We start from the raw sequence: 14,961 nt of genomic DNA, 5'->3' as shown, positions 1-14,961 counted from the left end.
GTTTTGATTTTTCTTTAACCTGTATACATTTAGCCAAACCAGCTTCCAGCATTCAGCAGATATCATTAGACCATACAATTTCAAGATTTATTAATCACACCAAAAACAGAGATAGCCATGTCATACCTCCTTAATTCAAACTCAGCTCAAAACATTCACATTAACACTCTTCCCTTGAAGGTGTGCAAGCATGTTGGGGGTGGGTGGAACGCACTGATTTTTTTTTTCCTAATTCACTTAATTGTCTTTTTTTATATTCTTGAATTCTAACTTGAACTAAAATTGACCTTTTGTTGAACCAGAACCTCATTTTCTTCCTCTTTTATTCAGAGAGTGATGCACTTCCTCTATTCCCACTGTTTTAAGGCCTCAAAGCTTGAGGTTTTTTATTTCTTTTTAATGGCTCTTCAGAGTCTCATCTAGAGTCCTCCAATAATAAATTCAGATCAGTACTTCTGAAAGTCTCATTATTTACACACACCCCTGCTAACATTTTACTGTGGCTTTAGTTTCAACGCCAACTCACCTGCTATCACTTGAAGTAAACAGCAATTATTTACAGAAAATGCCAACTTTACAAAGTCAAGTCCATTATAAACACATATTAAGATTTTTTTGTATCAAGACAATTAAGATGTCTAAGACTTACATAGTCTTTTATGATTTCTTCTGAACGGGTTATCTGACCTTGTAGTTTCATAATCATTTCATCTTTTTGCTTCACAATGTCAATCAGTTCTTGAATCCTTTCATTTTGTATATTCATTTTCTTGAAAAAGAAAAAAAGTTCAGTGTTAAATCAAACTCTATCATGATTTTTACAAGCAAGATTAGTTAAACTATGCCTGATATAAAAAAAAGGCTATAAGCATAGTCTAATAGCATTTCAGGTTGTTTGAATTTTGTAATAAAGCAAACCATCTTGTGCAAGTTTTTTTTTTTTTTATAAAGTTACCTCAGTTGCTTCTTTAAGTTGCTCAGCAGACTCATCCAATTTAATCCTCTGTGTTTCAAAACCTATAAGAGAAAAAAAGTCTACATAATAATCAGCCACCACAGTTTACTCAGTAACCCATGTCTTTGTGTCTTCTGGTACGTCAGTAGTTTTCAAATACATTTATTTTCAAGATGACTTCTACTAGGACATTTCAAAAGTTGTTTACATTTTCTGAACTGGACAATTGAGACTTGCAATTCACTCAAAATACAGATCACATCACAAGACCTCTACTGAGATCATTATGAGGTGCTGCTAGTTTTTCCTCCAAAGTTCCACATGACGCCTGAATATACTGCATCAGAAAAAGAAGTTTACAGGGATTACAACACAAGGAAATCAATAACTTTAAGGTTTTACCCCACAATTCTTAAATCTGCAATTGACAATTTTAAGTTTCATCTTAAAAATGAAATAAGCAAGGCCTATAGAATTGTTTAACCTGAACATACACAAAACAATGGATTACCACCATCATACATATGATTTGGCTACACAATCCCATAGAATGAGATTAATATTCCTATTTTACAGTACTTAATTTCTTTTTTTGTGTCTTTCACACCACACTTAGACCCAGCTTACCTTTGGTTTTCTTTCCCAGCTCTTCCTTGGTCTCAGCTAGTTCAGCAGTTATTTTTGCCAGCTGTTTTTCAAGACAACCTATTGTTTCCTGTGGGTCCTCTAAGGACACAATGTACTGGTGTGCTGCTTCTGCCTGATTTTTGATATCAGTGATATCATTTTGCAGAGAATCAATAACACCCCCAAAATCAATGTAGGCATCTGTGTCTGCGCTGTTTTCTTCATTCTGAAAGAATTTAGATTCATTTAGAAATGACAAATAATTATACAAAAGCCATTATTTCTACAGAAATTATGGAAGATTGTTAGGAATTCTAATATATAAGTACAGTTAGAATTCTGACTTCAAAACCATCTTGTGGGTTCATATGCACTGATTGCCAGTTTGTCTACCTTCACACAACAATTTTCAGTATTAAGCTAGAGTTACTTTATTTTTAAAACATTTAATTACCCACCATTACCTTTCCCCTTGTATCTCCACAAAAACATCCCCTCCAAGTTTACCATAAAATTTAGCATATTTTAAACCAATGAGACTATTGAATGAACAGAGCAAGCAAAGTCTTAGAAGGAATACATCTGACATTTTCATATGACAGGAAAAGTTTTTGAGGTCAAATAAGTCTGTGGTAACCTATTATGATAAGTTATATCCAAAAGACTGACTTTACATCTTGCCTCTCTTTTTTAAAAAATGGGTTTCACACTCTCAAGAGACAGACTCAAGTTAAGAGTCTAGATATGGCTTAAGTGGATGAACAATTCTCATTGCTTGAGTTGTACCTACTACTGCCCTAAGAGAGGAGTCTTTGTGACTGCTCCAGCACAGTCCATATGTGGGACCTAAAGTCAGCCTCAAAGATTTTAAATAGGCACTAAATGCAATGGATTTTACAGCATAAAAAATTGCTTATTTTCTCCCAGTTTATTTGTACAGAATAATTGTGACTTTTGTGCTGGAGAAATGCAGAAAACCCCAAAAACCCCTGAATCCCAAGGCTCAGCAGCCTCATCTATTAAGTAAGATAAATACATCTTGCTGAGGACAGTCACATGTGCAATTCCTTGAAACCACTCTTGGTATTTTTTAAGAAATGCCATGACCATAGCAGGTAGTTAAGAGTAAAAGGGACATTTAGGGCAGAGAGATAAAAATACCAGAGGTCCAGCTTGCTCACTGCAAGGCCGATCTTGTAATTTACTTTTTTCATCTGCATTTTTAGTACAACTATTAACAAGTTCCTTGAAGATTTCCAGGCGTTTCTCAGCATTTTCTTCAAGCTGCTCTCGTTCACTAGAAAGGCACTTGCTAGAGTAGAGAAAAAACCAAGTCAGCTAAAAGCTAGCAATGAGAGAGGCTAAAAAGTTGTTAGCACAGTTGCCTATTAACAAAGATGCTTTCTTCTTTATTTTGGCACAACAAAACAATACACAAAACAATGCTGCTACCCTAAACCAGAAGTATTTTTCACATACACCAGAAGAATAAGAGGGATACAAATACACAGATTATGGATAGCACTAAACAAAAAGCAGTTTTTCTAAGCTGCTTGAGACAGCAATATTTGGAACCAAAGAATTTGCAAATGCCACTCTTTCTACAACTTACCAAAGCAGCTCTTCCCTTAGAAAGTTTTACAGGGTAAAAACACTACTGAAAAATTATATATACACATTCCTACCCATCCCACAGAAAAAAATCAAAGCCTTTTCTAAAGAGCATTTTTCCTGAGCTCATAATTCAAACAGAAACCACCACATTAACTGATGCAGTAGAAGATCTAGCAGAAGACTGTGGTCTTTTACAACAGAGAGATTCATGAAATAAATTTACTTATTTTCACTTTCTTAACAAGTAACTTGAAAACCACCTAAGTCCAGCTTACTTGAAATTTATTTCCCGTTGAGCAAAATAATCCGTGAATTCTTGTACCACTTCTTCACGAATTTTAATTTCCAGCAGTAACTTATTTTTCTTTTCAGTAATAAGTCTGTTCCTCAGCTCTTCTACCAGATTCACCAGCATCTAGAATTACAAGTAGCATTATGCCTTTCATAAAGAAATACCTTAACACAAGTGAGATTTTCCCCATTCCTCAAACACTACAACACTTTACTCTGCAGCTGGGAATAGTTTTTCAGGTTCTTTTATTAGCTTATTCATAAACAGAAGGATTAATGAGAAGATTGCGCTATCCATTTGGTACTAACACAGCAATTTAGGTTCGCACAGACTGAGTATTTCCAAAGAACACCAAGTTAATAACAAAAATTCTTAAGTCCATCTTTAAAGATAACTTTAAGATCCACAGAATTTGGCCTTCTTTTTCTAGATGCCCCTTTTTGGGTATTAATGAAACCTCCACAAAATGTTCTCTAGTCCTCTGTTCCTTGTCTTCCCCAGAAGTGACTAAAATTGCTGTTTCTCAAAGAACAGTGTCCAGAGTTTTCTGGTGTATAAAATAACAAAGGAACAATCTTGTGTTGCTCAAAAATAGGTAATATGCTCTGTGTATTGACCACAGGATACCAAAAGAAGAGAAAGCCAAATCTGCAACAAGCACCAAGGCATAAGTAATCCCACTTGTAGTTCCAAACACTGGATTTAGGTAGAAGAAGGTAATCAGGGGGGAAGAAAAAAAAAAAAAAAAAGGGCTGAAATGGAGAAAACCAGAAGAGTACACTGCTTCAAGGCTCCATGCTATAATTATTCTTAAAGCAGCCCTGGCACATACCATGTATTTTTCTTTTGCAATAACAACTTCATTTCCCTCATTTTCCTGCACTGCTTCTTCTCTTGACATACTGGGCTGTTCCTCCATCTCATCATCATCATCTTCAAACACATCTTCCAAGGTTCTGTCCCATAGGATAGTAGCTCTTTTCCTTGGGATTGGCATTCTAGTGACATTAAGCAGTGATGATTCTCCTGCCAATTTCTGGCCAAATGACTGATCTTGGGGAAGAATAGATGTGTCCATAACTAAAACCTACCCAGAAAAATCAAGAACAAAAAGTTATTGGTATTTTTTAAAGCTTCATTGGCACTGTGAAGACCTGCTGCACTCTCCTAAAGGTCTCCTGAGCAGAGCACTCTCCCAATTTATCTGGGAGACTCTGGAGTCACTACTTAGACCAGTTTGCAGCTAGAGTACAAAGTTGTCACATTATAACCTAACCCTTCTTTGGATCCCAGGAACACCAAGTCTCACTAACTGGATAACCTACAAGAGGCAGCAACAGACTGTCCATTTCCTGTACTTTGAGTTTTCAGTTGTATTACACAAACACCATCCCACAAAATTTGTATCATTCACAGCTCTATAACCACTACAGTCTGCTCCTTCTGATATTGTACTTAACCTGCCTAAATTCCAAAGGCATGGACTTAGCTGTCAACAAAACTTTTCCATGGCTTCCATTAAAGCTACAGCACTGATCCTCCACACTTGTATCTTCCAACTTTGGCAAAGTAACATCACTGCACTTACTCCTACTGACTCTGCTTTTTCCACCTTCCCACTGAAGCCTCTGTGAACATAAAGAGGACCTTGACACTCTTAGGTGCTCAGTCTATTTTATCAGTACTTCAGATGAGCAATATTCCAAGATAGTAGTAGTATATAGAACAGCTAGAAGTGAGAGCATGCTGTATCTGCAGGAGAAATTTACCCAGATGTCAGGAAAATTCTTCCAAATACAGTAAGTTTTTTATTAGACTGGATGTTTCATAGTAGTTACAAATTTCAGTAGATGCTTCCACCCCCACACTCCAAAGGAAAAAAAAGTCTCAATAAAGTATTTTTAAAAGCTGTAGGAACTAAAGCTCAATCCAGTGTAATTAGAAATATGACTGCAGTATGAGACAAATCAAATAACTAAATTCATATTCCTAAACGTGAGAAAACCAGCTCTTTAAAGAAAATCAAAGTTACTGATCAACAAGATAGACTACAACACGCTTACCTTTTGTGCAATAGCTGAAAACTTCAGCACATTGAGCGTTTCCTCATATGCTGACGCACATTTGCTGATGTTCACTATCATGTACACCTTCCCCTTTCCACTGAAAAATCCTTGAAGGAAATGAGTTAACTTACTTTCCCGAAAGGGTATGTGCTGCTGCAACCTTTGAAAGACAGAAGAACAGGTGATCAGAAATTGAGTAAATTCCAGTCAGCGTAAGAACTATCCAGCCTGAAGACTTGAAAGTTTCATTCTTACTATGGCACTAGTGACAGAGGTGTTTTAAATATAAATTTTAAATTTATATTTATTCCAAAGTTTGCTCAACAAGCTAAGCTCAGAACAAGTAAGTAAAATCACTAACATCTACAACAGCATGTTTAAAGGATGTCATAATTTAAGTGATTTATTGAAAAAGTAAAACAAGGCAAGTTTAAAGATAACTTTTTGTACAGCAACAAGACTACAGTATAGATGTCAGAAAGCTATACATTTTTTCTACCAAAAACTTAAGTGTTACTATTGAATATTTTAAACAACGGCTTTTAAACAATGCAGGCAATACCTAAAAAAACACAACCAGCTGGCAATTCATAAAAGGACTTACTTTGACTGCTGACAGTTCTTGAGTGCATTGATACACTTGCCCAGAGTCAGGAGAGAGGTATTTATATTTCCACTCTCCTTCAATCTGTCACCCTCATTGCGGGTCTTGGTGTATCTTTCAGAACCAGCAAGATCACACAATGACAATCTGAAAGCAGACAAGGAAAAATCACAGTATTTACCTTAATGACGCACTAATCACAACCTTTTAAAATGATCACTTTTCCTCATCCTTCTCAAGTTTGCATCCCTAAAAAAATTTCCTGCTGTTTTCTGCTAAATATTTGCCCAACATGCTTCCTATTCCACCCCTTCATCCTCTTCCTTCTGGGGACTTGCATGAGTTCAGAAGTAAAGAAGTCTGGCAGAACCTTGTGCTGAGCAGAGGTGACAAGACACAACAGCACTGACACCTGATAGCTTGAGGGAGAGGGCCAAGCACAGCATGAGGGTGGAAGTGGGGAGCCACCATACATGCAGGAGGCTCTGCCAGTGAGCACTGGGTACACCACCAACACACCAACACGGAAGGTAACTGACAACTGCATCACGAGAGACAGACTGTTCTGAACTTACTCATTGACTCGGGTCACCCTTGGTATTCCTGAATCTTCAATTTTCAGTAGTTTAACTGTGAATATGCTGTGACTAAAAGGAGAAATTGAAATCAGCAGAGAAGTGATAAAGTAGATCAATACTTTCAAAGTATTTTTAGCCTCCACAACTTCGGCTCAAAATGTTGTTTGACCTATCAATACACCTAAGCATACACAACCAGATACAAACTTCTAAAGAAATGTTTTTGTAGCATGTATTGATTTCTCCTCAGATGCTTAGATAAGTGCTTTTGTACAGTATTTGATAAAGTACTGAGAGCTTTAGTACACATTTACCCTACTGAAGAATTGAATCCCTTTGGCTTAAGCCATTGTGCCACACACCGCTAAAGGACACCAAACCTGAACCTAAAAATCTAGACCTTGTTAAAGTCTCTTCCCTTCCTAGAAAACATAAGCCATGTTGTAGTTTCTCCTTCCTCCCGCCCATCATCCTATGCCTAGTGCTACTCAAAATGTTTCTTACCTTCTGCTGGAGCAATTATTTAATTTCGTGCTTGCAATACTCTGGTGTTTCAACCCCAGTTTTAGAAGTTTAAAAGCTTCTTTACAGTCAGAAATCTGAACCCACTGCAGATCTTCAGGAAGAACAAATATGATAATTTTTTAGATAACATTACCAAAATAAGTATTATAGGGATAATGTATGCACAGCAAAGACACTACATTTACTTGAGGCATAGAAACGTTTTACTGCATCTGCTTCAGACAGAAGTTATGTGATGACAAATCAGATCAAAATGCCTTCTCTCGTAGGAAAGGAAGGGCAAGTACATCACATCATTTCATCATTCTATTAGCATGTTAAATATGTTCCATTCAAATTAAGTGAGCAACCTTAGCCTGAGCTAAGGTTGTCTGTTTTGACAGACAAGTCAAAAAAGTAAGGTCTAATGTGAGTAGAAAGCTCTGTAGTCATATTCAGCAAGACAGAACTCTACCTTCTGAATCCTAAAATAAAGAACAGCTTCTTCAATTTATACTTCAGTTGGGGGAAGGGAGGAAGGGGAAGTCATATGGATATCTTTCAGGATCATCAACTTAACTGAAAAAATCAGAAGCATTTTGCTTGCAGTATGATAACCGTATGTCTAAAGTCTGCTTCTCTACCAGAGAATACTGAAAAAATCCCAGAATTAAAAACCTAAAAAATTTTTGAGCCAATTATAAACACCATTAAGAACTACTGACCTCTTTTTTCAAGAAAATGGAAAAAAGCAAACCCCTAAAAATCTGTCATTTGTTTCCAGTATTTCTCCCATTTCAAAGAAATATCAAGGCAGTGGAGTGCAGAGACTTTTAACAGTTTCAGTCAAGAGAAGATATAACAGTATTAAAAGCAGGGATACTTCTATGCATGTAGATGGCAATAATTTTGTTATTGAGTTTTCTAATCTAAACTTCATTACAAGCAAACAAACTTTTAAAATTACATTTAGCAATTTGCAAGGTATTCTATTCACCTTTTACAAAAGAACATCCCTTGATGTCTTGAGCAAGGCGTAGTGTTTTCCTTTTCTTGTCATTTGATATAGGAATCAGTAGATCATAAAAACATTCGTTGTAAATCTCAAAAAATGAAACCCAGACAGAAAACTTGACGTAATTTCTTGCAGTTGTGATAGATTGTTCCGAGTCTTTTGAGATATCTTCCAAACCTGCCAAGTACAACATATTACAAACCAATATAAACCGAGGAGAGTGAGTGTCAAAAAAATTAATATGTAAAAATTGATATAACAAACCTTCTAAAAAACACTCAAAATCTAAAATCCATTCAAAAAATCCATTTAAGTTCCCACTCCATTTCTTAAATATCTGGAACTCACATGCTTAACTTACATATTTTCAAGAGACACCTACTCTACTGCTTCCTTTTCCACTTTTAAATTCTATCAACTACATAAAGCTTGGTTACAATTAGTCAAATCTCTTCAACATCTTAAAACTAAACTGACAAGACACTTGATTTTGACTTTTTAAAGTAAACCTAGTATTTAGGTAGTTTTTTAAATGCTAGAATTAAGTTTATATAATTACATTGAGGTACTCTAAAAGCCTGTCAGGATACCACTAGGACCCACAGCATAAGTGGTACTACTTTTCTTTGCTTGAACTTCAGCTCATTTGATGCCTGTTCAGATATTCTTCTAACCCATTTTATCCTTCTGTTTTCTGCCCAGATTATTTGCTCACTATCCAACTCACAGGCATATAAAATTGACAAGAAGTCATTTTAGCATTTTTAGTTATTGACCTTGAGAAGGCTTATTTGCCAGCTTTAACTGCAAAACCTTTATACAAAACATACCCTTAGAATCCATAGGTGCTTTGTCCCTAGTGTTAATCTGGTGGTCTACCTGCAAACGAAAACAAACTTTGAAATACACTGTTGACAGTAAAGTTATTTCTAACAGCTCTACTGTATAACTAGATGGGAATACAGCTTGGGTGCAATATGCCAATGGAAAGGCATTGTCTAGTGCACCTGGACACTGCTATTGACAGGGCTGTTCTGACCTCACACTCACCCCTGCCTCTCCCCTTACATCAGTATACAGCATTTCAGCTTGCTGACTTGGAAACTCTAGCCACAGAAAACAAGAGGGGTAGGAACACCTCACATAAACAAGGTGATTAAAGAGAATGATTTCAGGATTCCAGCTGCAGTTTAAACATTAGTCTCAACCTTGTAAATCATGGGGACTCTGAATTATTTTGCTAATATTAAATTTCATATTTTTCCAGCTTACTTGGCTAACCCTTAGAAGAAAGAGGTAAATGTAGAACACTCATTCACTTAAAAACTGAAATGAGCAACTTACTGTTTCATGATACATGCTCGGAAAAAATGATAGAGTTGAAATAAAGCACAGGTTTTACTAAGAGAAAAACAATTTTCTTTTGCTACTAAAAAAAGTAAACCAAATAACTATAGCTAGAGCTTTGGAGCTTCATACATACAGTCCCTTCCCAGTCTTGGTTTTGGTTAGTTAGGTTTTTTAAGACACAGAACCGCAAGTTGGATTTCATTTCTTTAGGCACTTCATCTTCTGAAATAAGTAAGCTTAAGAGAACTAACATGAAATAAAAAACAGGTATGGTTTGGTTCAGGTTTCATTAGTGTTCTGTCAAGGGTATACTTCACAATAAAATTTTCAAATAAAAATTTTAGGTATTAGGTTTTACATATATAAAACAACCACACAAACCTCTGTTGCAGCAGATGAAAAACTTACAAATTTGCTGGTAAAGTTAAGTGCTGCTCTTATGAACAGTTTCAGAAACTAGAAGGTGTATTTAAGTACACACAAAAGATTTTCTCAAAGTCCCTTCTGAAGGCTGACAGAGCTAGATTTAACTTACTCCTGTGCTTCTGAAGCGAAGTCACAGAATTCTGCTGCCACCTACCTTCCATGCTGGAGCCCAGTCCACCAATGGATAAAAACCAAGGCAACAGATACATACATTCTTTTTTCCTTTCAACACTAGCTATTATAACTTATCATACCACAAGGGAAATGCTTAATTCTTTTTGCAAAGAAAAAAGAACTACTTTTCTAGTCCCAAATCCCATATATGCCGAGTTTTATTTTACATTATTCCACTCATTTCAGAATTAGAAGACACCAAGAAAGAGGTATGGTTATACAACGTAAAAATTCCCCATAACTGTAACTGGACTAAACAGCTTTAGAATTTCAGTCAGCTTCTAAAACTGGAGTGTATTTCTGGACTGCTCAGCAGTGAACTGTAAAAAAAAAAAAAACCCAGCAGAAACCCATCTTTAATTCAAACTGTTAAGTCCACTGGCTTTATAGCTCTGCTGCTTCAAACAGATTTTTGCTTCCTTTAAGGATATTTGTCCAACTGAAAGGGCAAAAAACTCAAAACTATTCATTCTTCCAAGTATCCTGAAAGACAATATGTTCTTTAAAGGATCAGACCTACTAGCATTCCCACAGATAAGAACTGAATGTAAATAGTCCCTTATTTATTAAAGACCAGTAATCCCAGAGGATAAATTATCAAGTGCCCAAGGTACAGGAAAAAAAAAAAAAACAACACTTGGTTTACATGCCCAGGAAGTACTGAGCCACAAGACAAAAACCCCCAGGAACAGGGGCCATCAGCTCTATTGCTCACTTTACTGCTAATCTGAATGGTTGGCTGCCAGAAAATAGACACATCCACAGTAAAATACAGCCAGTCTCTTGCACTGCAAACTAAGAGCATGGAGCTATCTAAAGATGCATGTACTCATCAACACAGAAAGAAGGGCTCCTCTACCTCTTTTATTAGACGAAGTAATGAATTTTTAATAGCAGTTTCTTCTCTCACTTGGTTTTCAGTCAGCTTTATATAGTCTCTACACCGATAGGGTTTGAGATCCATTGCTGTGTACAGCTTCCCTTGAATACTTTCAAACAACATATCCATAGTCCTTGGCAGAATACCACCATCATCTTCTGTCCCTGAAAGAACATACAAAAGAAAAATCCAGTTATTACAAGGTATACAGATAAATCTCAAGGCATGCACAAAGAGTTTGAAGACACCTTACAGCACGAAGCAGTGGAGTTTTCTTTGTACTCTCAAGGTAACAGAAATATCATTAGAGAGTTCTGAAAACTATGTGCCTTTCAGGAACAGGTCATGCTCTAGATCAGTAATGGGTATAACATAAAAGAAAAACTACTGGAGTATTTCACATAAGGTTAGCCTTAAGGGAAAACAAAAAAAAACCACACCCACGAGGAACAGACATTTGATAAATACTTGCAATTTTTCATATCCACTTTTACCTTGGAAAGTGTATGTTTTCCCAGCATTTGTTACACCATATGTAAAAACTAGACGATTATATCCATCGAGAAAATCTTGCACTGGTTGCTTCATGGTACCTTCAAAGAATTCTTCTTGGGTTGTTTCAGGTCCAAACACCTGAGTATTGCCAAGAAATAGTTATACTTTGAGCAATTATTAGAGACTTGTAAAGAATCTTTTAAATTCTGTTAGTTTATAATCCTAAAGACTATAAAGTAGAAAAATAAAGTATCCAATAATGTAAGTTAAAACAACCTGTGCTAGAAAGAATTTACAAACATTTAAAGACAACTCATTTACTTGTGAAAAAGTGAACTTCTGTAACACTGGTCCTGAAGTTTTTTCACTTAGTCGACTCAAATAGTGTTGGGGGGGCTTCAGCACAATATTTGTTGAGTCTTCAAGTGAAACACAGTCCTGTTAAAAGGAAACAAGCAATACAGGCATGAAGAGACTATAAAGCACTCAGCTTACAGGAAAACAAACAAAAAAACCCCGAAAAACACATTTTAAGTATTTTTAAACTAAATAAACGTCACACCTGTGATCCATTTTCTCTTTCCAACGATGTAAATGGCCTGATACGCAGGCAAACTTGTATGTGTCCCTTAGATTCCAAACTGCTCCTCTTAAAAAAAAAACAAACAAAAAACAGTTAGAAATTTGGTTATTTTCTTGATAATTAGCATACAAAACTGGTTTTATTGAATCAGGCTGTTTTGAACAAACTTATTTGATAACATGGGAATCAAAACTACTTCACTAAATCAGCTTTGATAAGTGCTTCAGCCCCTGCAGAAGCTTGCTGTGGTAAGTTAATCTTGCAGCACATTTATGTAAACACTGCATTCAGGCCAACAAAAACATTCTATAAATTGGCAATCAGCCTCATTCACAGAAAACTAATGTGCCCAATAAGGCACCAATGTACTGCCACACAACTTAGTCTAAATCCTATGCATCTCTTTCACACTAAAAAAATAACAAAGAAGCTTTTCATCATTTTGGTAAAATCTGACTACTCCTGTCTATGAAAGGATTAAGCTTATGTTTTAAAAAATAAATATCCAAACAGTAACGTTTTCTTACCTGGCTTGTGTCTGAGCCTGAAGAAACCAAAGAAAATTCTGAGGAGAGATTTGTTTTAATATCTTCCACACTTACTGGTCCTGCTCTTGGAGATGGCTCAATGCTAGCAATATAGGATGGTCTGTAGAACTTTCCATTATCCAAAACTGGGTCCATTCTGCAAGATAAAATAAAACTATTTTGTGCTCCCTGATAATATAACAATATAGTTTATAATATACATTGCCATGCCTAGGCTACAGCAAACCATATAAATTGCTTCACTAAATACCAATGGAGAACATGCAGCGTTCATTAAAGAATGGGCAGAGTAGGATTGGTTCAAAACCCTTTTGCTCAGAAAGAGTGTTGGTTTCCTGCCTGTAATGCAGTCCCATTTCAATTTCACCCAGCATAAAACCTAAGATGTGTCTGCATTTCAATGCCAAAACACTTAAGGGCTCAGTCTTTCTATGTAGGCTGCAAGAGCCAGACACAACTTTAAGCAGTTAGACAAATGCCACCAGGCTGCAAATGAGATAAAGCTGTACAAAAACTAAGCACCAATGTTTATTTTCTAATCTAATGTTTCTTCTAACCTAATTTATTTTTGGCCTAGCATCTGGATGAAAACCAGCAAAAACTTGTCCTGAAATATCATCATGTCTTGAACAAAGACTAACCTTTGAATAAGCTACAGTTGGAAAGAAACATACCTGAGCTGTCCCGATCTGGAAGACTTATTCATCAGCTACACAAAGGCACACTGCAAAACTCTTATCAGTCCTTTACAGGAAACATACTTATTAGATGACTGCCACTTTAGTTGCTTTAAATCTAAACTTAAAGTGTGATTTGTCAAGATCGTGCTCTCACTCTGTATCTTTTTCCTTAAGAAGTACAAGACAAACGTTAAGCTGTGTACACAAAGTCAGAACTCTCAGTGTTTGCACAGCCCAGTGGTCAGAACAGCGAGGTTCCAGCCCTTACAGGGGGCCAAGCCCAAGGTGCAGAATGCTTATCTGCCTCCACGTTGAATCACACAGCCCTATAAATACTGCAGGTATTTACATGCTAACAACTGTACTGCCCAGATGCAGGCACTAAAAGGTACTCGTGTCCCGGGATGCGCTATTGTAAGCCTGCTAACCGTGGCAATAGAATTTACAACTATAGAACCCCTCAAAGAAGGGGCTCCCCAGAGCAAAGCACGGCCACAGCTCACGCACAGCCCGTGGTGCTGCCAGGCAGCACAACACAAGGCAGAACGAGCTCCAAACCACACAGCGAGGCTGGCAGCTTACATAAAAGCTAAAGCAACAGCCCTAACACCTAAAAAAAATAAATAAATAAAAGGAAACTTCCTTCTCTGCCGGTATCAACCTTTCACTCGCAGGCTTTGCGCTATGTGCCTGTTCTTTCAGGACACGGCAGCGCGGCTTTGGCAGCGGCACAGCCCTGGCCGGAGTTACCCAGGCCCCGCAAGCCCCACGGAAAACTGCTCACACGCCCCAGCCCCTCCCGCATAACCGGCACGGCAGCGGGGTGAGCTGCGGGAGCGGCCCCCACGCCGCGCCATAGAAACCACCCACACCGCTTCACGGTCCCACGGCCCCCGTGCCGGCAGGGCCCCGCGGCGCGGCCCAGCCCAGCCCCGCTCACCCGCCCGGCGCCGGCCGCTGCTGGGCTCGCGCTCCGCTCCGGCCGCGGCTTCTTTTCGAATCGCACCAATGGCAGCGCACGGCGCCGCGCGGCCTCCTGGGAGAACGGAGCCGCGGCGGCGCAGGGCTCGACGGGAAATGTAGTCCCGAGGGGGCGGGGCCGCCGCCCGAGGGCAAACCGGGACAGGCGGCCGCGCCCCGCTGGGTCGGAGCGCCCGGGGCGGCTTTGTGGGGGCTGCGGCCACACGGGGCCGCCAGTGCCCGGCCCGGCCCGGCCCCGCCGCGACAGCGGGACCTCGGGACCTCGGCTGCCGCGGGAAGGCGCCCTGGCCCCGCCGGGCCTGCCCTCGCCTGCCTGCGGCGCCCGGACTCGGCCTGCCTCAGGTGCGGCAGAAGGACGAGTGTAAGTTGGAGCTTGCCGGAGCTCTGGGTGATTCCAGGCCTTCTACTGGCCGTTTATGAACGGGATAATCATTGTTTGCAGGTGGTGAGAGGGAAGAGGCCAGTGACCTGCTCGATGCCGTGTACTAGAGCAGGGATCGGCTGAATTGGGAAACTCCCGTTTGAATGTCAGGATGTGCTTGTGCCTTGCCCTGGGTTCCAGTCCTGACAAATGACAGCTGTGAAGGAC

General features: G+C 38.6%; 2 protein-coding genes across 4 annotated transcripts in view; one reads left to right on the top strand and one right to left on the bottom strand.

Moving 5' to 3' along the window:
• Positions 1-14,414, bottom strand: part of KIF20B (kinesin family member 20B) — a 32,355-nt gene extending 17,941 nt beyond the window's left edge. Inside the window, exons 1-18 of one of the 2 annotated variants that reach the window (XM_038141548.1) lie at positions 14,332-14,414; positions 12,691-12,847; positions 12,143-12,229; positions 11,902-12,018; positions 11,580-11,718; positions 11,065-11,249; positions 9,086-9,134; positions 8,238-8,432; positions 7,241-7,352; positions 6,734-6,805; positions 6,159-6,305; positions 5,552-5,714; positions 4,321-4,575; positions 3,472-3,611; positions 2,744-2,894; positions 1,583-1,808; positions 956-1,017; positions 650-769 (exon numbers count right to left, since the gene is read on the bottom strand). In XM_038141548.1, the coding sequence (XP_037997476.1) occupies positions 650-769; positions 956-1,017; positions 1,583-1,808; positions 2,744-2,894; positions 3,472-3,611; positions 4,321-4,575; positions 5,552-5,714; positions 6,159-6,305; positions 6,734-6,805; positions 7,241-7,352; positions 8,238-8,432; positions 9,086-9,134; positions 11,065-11,249; positions 11,580-11,718; positions 11,902-12,018; positions 12,143-12,229; positions 12,691-12,846 (2,376 nt within the window). In that variant the 5' untranslated portion in view covers position 12,847; positions 14,332-14,414. Of the gene's footprint in view, positions 1-649; positions 770-955; positions 1,018-1,582; positions 1,809-2,743; positions 2,895-3,471; positions 3,612-4,320; positions 4,576-5,551; positions 5,715-6,158; positions 6,306-6,733; positions 6,806-7,240; positions 7,353-8,237; positions 8,433-9,085; positions 9,135-11,064; positions 11,250-11,579; positions 11,719-11,901; positions 12,019-12,142; positions 12,230-12,690; positions 12,848-13,385; positions 13,433-14,331 lie in introns of those variants that run through there. The other variant, XM_038141547.1, reaches the window with a different exon arrangement.
• Positions 14,415-14,484: 70 nt separating this feature from the next.
• The window catches only part of PANK1 (pantothenate kinase 1), a 42,633-nt gene continuing 42,156 nt past the window's right edge, over positions 14,485-14,961 (top strand). Inside the window, exon 1 of one of the 2 annotated variants that reach the window (XM_038141567.1) lies at positions 14,485-14,733. The gene's annotated coding sequence lies outside the window, so the exon portion shown is untranslated. The remainder of the gene's footprint in view (positions 14,734-14,961) is intronic. The other variant, XM_038141569.1, reaches the window with a different exon arrangement.

This window comes from Motacilla alba, chromosome 6, assembly GCF_015832195.1.
Source record: "Motacilla alba alba isolate MOTALB_02 chromosome 6, Motacilla_alba_V1.0_pri, whole genome shotgun sequence".
NCBI classification, from domain to species: Eukaryota; Metazoa; Chordata; class Aves; order Passeriformes; family Motacillidae; genus Motacilla; species Motacilla alba.
Note: the sequence above shows the minus strand (reverse complement) of the source record. Positions and strands in the feature narration are given on the sequence as shown.